At 56.1% G+C, this 4,832-nt stretch overlaps 1 protein-coding gene across 1 annotated transcript; it reads right to left on the minus strand.

Annotated features, from left to right (window-relative positions):
• Positions 1-2,691: 2,691 nt before the first annotated feature.
• FZD2 (frizzled class receptor 2) lies at positions 2,692-4,473 on the minus strand. Its single transcript, XM_030848976.2, has one exon. The coding sequence runs from the start codon at positions 4,453-4,455 to the stop codon at positions 2,758-2,760; it is 1,698 nt and encodes a 565-aa protein (XP_030704836.2). The 5' UTR covers positions 4,456-4,473; the 3' UTR covers positions 2,692-2,757.
• Between the last annotated feature and the right edge of the window lie 359 nt (positions 4,474-4,832).

Raw genomic sequence — 4,832 nt, forward strand, 5'->3', positions numbered from 1 at the left:
AGTGTTTCACTTATGGGTCTCCACTCCAGGGCACTTTGTCCCCTAAATCCTCTACCCCCTCCGTCTAAGAGTTGTTTCCTTAGAGCAATGAGAGCAGCCAGAGAGAAAGTTCCCCATACTTTCTGTAAGGTAATTCAGCCCTTTAGAGAAGGGAAGGGCATCTAGAAGATGTATCCTTTCCTAGAGAGGCAATTATCTCATTGTCTGTCCTCTCCCCAGCCACAGAACCTATTTTTTCAGTGTTCTCAGGCCCTTTTCCCCTCCGTTGGCGACTTTGAGGGAGGAGGGTTGAGAAGGATCTTTACCAAAATTCCCTCCCTCCCACCCCACTCCGGGAAGAAAAAGGTATTGTTGCTAGTCTACCATCTCCTCCTGCCATCAGCATGACGGTCCACTGACAAAATGTACCCAGAGCACACAGAACTGGGATCTGGGGGCTGAGAGGCAGGGGAGGCTCTTCCCAAATCTTCAGCAGAGGCGAGCACTCCTCTTCCCACTGGGCTCCATCCCAGCCACTGGAAACCTCCCCCCACCTCCCCAACCCCCCTTTCGCAAGCTTTGGCCATTCTTTCCAGGAAAGACGCTCACAATTTGTTTGTAATTTAACTCTTTCCTGCAGCCCTTGTGGGGTTCCTTTAGAATCTTGCAACAAATGGAGCTACAGGGCGGTGCCACCTCCCTGGCCTGCTTCTTGGATAGTTGAGGGAATCTCCTGTTGGGACTTCACACACACCATCATTTGAGAAGAGGCTAGTTTTAACTTATAATGTTGGCCACTGGTACCAATCATCTGGGGGAGGGTTATACATTTGGGGAAGGGGACTCTGCTGAAATCCCCAGGCCTCATTCAATTCCCAGCAAAGCCCCACATACGTGTTCAATTACCACCAAACATTTCCAGATCCCCTCCCCCAACATAAACTAACACACGCAAACACTTCGAAGTAGGGGTTCTAACTTACTTTCTCCCTTATCCCAAAGCCTGCTAACAAAGGGTGTTAAGGCACCATTTTCCCTACCACGGTTTGGCTAAAAAAGCAAGATCGGGGCAGGGAACCTCTTCTCCAGCCCACCCCCAACCAACTAGGTCAGGGGGAGATGGAAGGAGGAGGTGTTTGGTTTGGTTAAACTAATAAAATGTTACAACCCTGTTAAATACAATTAAAGGGCTAGCTCTCTAGAAGATAATTAAATGCACTTTATTATGATGATTATTAGCTTTAATTTGCACTATTATCAAGAAACAGGAGATGCTGAAAAGTTGAGTTATGGGGCAAACTTGTTTCACCCCATCCCTTGGTCTTCAAATCGATCCATGGTAATTAAAATTCTAAAATACTCCAAATAGTTGAGGGAAATGATGTGTATTGGAAACTGCAATTCTCATACCAGCGTGAAAGATACTTTAAGAGAAGTCTTGAGTTTTATTTGTGGGAGTTAGGGGGAAGATAAGAAACATGTTATAAACATTCTATCAATCTTGTGATATAGAATGTCATGTGAACACTCAACCCCACCCCCACAGTCACAAAGAGCCTGCCCAGAGCCTTCTTCCAAAGCAAAGATACTCACGTTTTTTCCCCCCTTCCCCCTTCTGGACAAGTTTGAAAAGAAACCAGTCTTTTGTCAAAGGAAAACTAAAAATCCCACCAGCCCATCCATCCGTTCCCTCCCTCCAACCAAACCCATTTTATTGCCTTTTGAAAAACAAAAACGAAAAACTTCAACAACAACAAAACCCCCCACACAGCGCACAAACCAGCCCACAAACTGCTAACCTGAATGCCAGAGGAGATAGTCAGTTGGGGGTGGGGGGGAGAGCAGGTGAGGAGCAGACAGCAGGGGAAAGGAGAAAGATGCAAGGTGATCTCCAGATCCCAGCATCTGCGAGCTGATGATGCTCCCCCTAAAAATGGAGGCGGTCAGGATCGGTACTCAACGTAGTGGGGTGGGGAGGTTGGGTTGTTTCAAAACACACATCGCAAAACACTTTCGGCCCCCTCCAAGTGCTCGGGGCAGCGAGTTGAAAAGAAGAAGAGTCAGAGAAGAAAGATCTTCCTGCCAGCAGGGGGGTGGGCCCGGAGGGTAGGGGTGGAGGCCATTCCTCACAGGATCTCCGCCCTCTCCCCACCCTTTGGTTCGGGTTTTTTTTTTTTTTTTTCCACGTCTTCATCTCCTTTGGGAAGTTTCCAAAGAGCGAGTGAAGGAGACAGGACAAGTGAGAAAGGGGGAAAGGGAAATCAAAACGAATCCAAGTCTTGATCAAAAGTATCCAACTGCTTCCACAGACCAGCGTCAGTGAGAAGGCTCACAAATTTGGCTTTAGAACCTGAATGTAATCCCAACTACTTATAGCCTCTTCCAGCAGGCCCAGCCCTGTCAAATCACCAAAATACTCAAACCGAAGTAGGGGGTGGTGTTTGAAAGGGGACTGAAGAAAGGAGAACCCCCCCAACTCCCCCTCTTCCCCATTCCTCAGGCCTGGCGCCCCTCACTGCTCCCCCCCCTTTTTTCCTTTTTTCTTTTAAATAGAAAATATATAATTAAATTTACAAAAACTATTTACAGTTTTAATTACAAACCTGGTGGGGGTGTTGGGCAGAGTTCTCTTTAAAAAGCGACCTAAAAAAGAAATGGTTTCGATTGTTCTTTATTTAAAAAAATAAAATAAGGAGTCTGTAGGAGCGCCCCCCCCCCTCCCTGGGGGCGGAGCGCGAGGTGCCGGCCCGGCTGGGGACGCGGCGCCGGAGCTCCGGCTCACACGGTGGTCTCGCCGTGCCGGCTGTTGGTGAGACGCGTGTAGAACTTCCTCCACGAGTGCAGCGTCTTGCCGGACCAGATCCAGAAGCCCGACGTGATGCCCACGATGAGCGTCATGAGGTATTTGATCATGTAGACGGTGAAGTCGGGTGACATGCGCGGCGTGTAGTGCGCCGGGCACGGGATGGCCAGGCTCTTGCAGTGCTGGCTCACCCACGAGCGCTCCCAGTGCTCTCGGAAGGCCTGCTCGTAGAAATAGCAGGCGATGACGATGGTGGCGGGCACCGTGTACAGCACCGAGAAGACGCCGATGCGCACCATGAGCCGCTCCAGCTTCTCCGTCTTGGTGCCGTCGTGCTTCATGATGGTACGGATGCGGAAGAGTGACACGAAACCGGCCAGGAGGAAGGACGTGCCTATGAACAGGTACACGAAGAGCGGCGCCAGCACGAAGCCCCGCAGCGGGTCCAGGCTGTTGAGGCCCACGAAGCACACGCCGCTCAGCAGGTCGCCGTCAATCTGGCCCATGGCCAGGATTGTGATGGTCTTGACGGCGGGCACGGCCCACGCGGCCAGGTGGAAGTACTGCGAGTTGGCCTCGATGGCCTCGTGGCCCCACTTCATGCCCGCCGCCAGGAACCAGGTGAGCGACAGGATGACCCACCAGATGGAACTGGCCATGCTGAAGAAGTAGAGCATCATGAAGAGGATGGTGCAGCCCTCCTTCTTGGTGCCCTGCACCACCGTACGGTAGCCGTCCTCGGAGAAGCGCTCGTTACACACCACGCGCTCCTGGAGCACGAAGCCCGCGATGTAGGCCACCGACACCATAGTGTAGCAGCCTGACAGAAAGATGATGGGCCGCTCCGGGTAGCGGAAGCGCTGCATGTCCACCAGGTACGTGGTGACGGTGAAAAAGGTGGAGGCGCAGCACAACACGGACCAGGTGAGGATCCAGAGTCGCGCAAAGCGCGTCTCTTCCTGGGAGAAGAACATGGAGCCGTCGGGCCGCGCCGGCTCGCACGGAGCCGCGCAGTCGCGTTCGCCCAGAAACTTGTAGCTGAGATAGGACGGCACCTTGAGGACGCGCGGACAGTGGAACGGGTGCTCCAGCGTGGCATAGCGCGGGGGCGAGCCGCCGCCACCCTGGCCGCCCGGGGTGCCCCCCGCACCCGGCTGCAGGCCCGGCGGCGGCGCGGTGGTGAGCAACGCGGGCGCGCCGTCCTCCGAGTGGTTCTGGCCCACGCAGATCTGCTCCGCGCCGTGGCGGGGGAAGTGCTCGCAGCGAAGGCGCTCTGGCCACTGGAAGCCGAACTTGTTCATGAGCGCCTCGCAGCCCTGGCGCGCGCGCTCGCAGATCGAGCGGCACGGCGGGATGGCCTGCTCCAGCACAGTGCACACGGGTGCATACATGGAGCACAGGAAGAAGCGCAGTTCGGGCGAGCACTGCACCTTCACCAATGGGTAGAACTGGTGCACCTCCAGTCCTGCGTCCTCCTGGTTCGTATGGCCCAGAAGGTTGGGCATGATGGTCTGGTTGTAGGCGATGTCCGTGCACAACGGGATGGAGATGGGCTGGCAGAAGCCGTGGTCCGGGATGGAGATGCCCTTTTCCCCGTGGAACTGGGCTGGCCCCGCAGCGGGCAGCAGCAGCAGCGGAAGCAGCAGGCGGGGCAGGGCGCTGCGGGGCCGCATGCTGGCCGCCGCCCCCCACCCGGCTCCCGGACGCCCCCCCGCCCCCGCCCCCAGCCCCGAGACCGCGCGCCTTCCCCGCCGCCGCCTCGCCGCGGCCGCCGCCTCCCGCGTCTCTTTGCAAACTTTGCTCGCGGCTGCCGAGTTGGGGAGGCCGGGCGGGGGAGGGGGGCGGCGCACCCGCCCGCTGGCTCGCCGAGGTCGGACTGAGCCGCCGGAGACACCGCGCGCTGCTTGCCCTCTCTCCTCCTCGTCCTCCTCCTCTCGCCTCTCCCCTCCCTTCTCCGCCCAGCGACTCCTTTGTGCCTTCCTCCAGCCCTCACCTCGGCCTCTCCGATCCCAATTAGTCGGTTTCAAGGGGGCCCCCGCCGGCGGCCCCG

Source organism: Globicephala melas, chromosome 20, assembly GCF_963455315.2.
Source record: "Globicephala melas chromosome 20, mGloMel1.2, whole genome shotgun sequence".
In the NCBI taxonomy this organism is placed as follows: Eukaryota; Metazoa; Chordata; class Mammalia; order Artiodactyla; family Delphinidae; genus Globicephala; species Globicephala melas.

Excerpts from the sequence above, each read along its gene's own strand:
- FZD2 (XM_030848976.2), bottom strand. The coding sequence starts at position 4,455 with ATGCGGCCCCGCAGCGCCCTGCCCCGCCTGCTGCTTCCGCTGCTGCTG.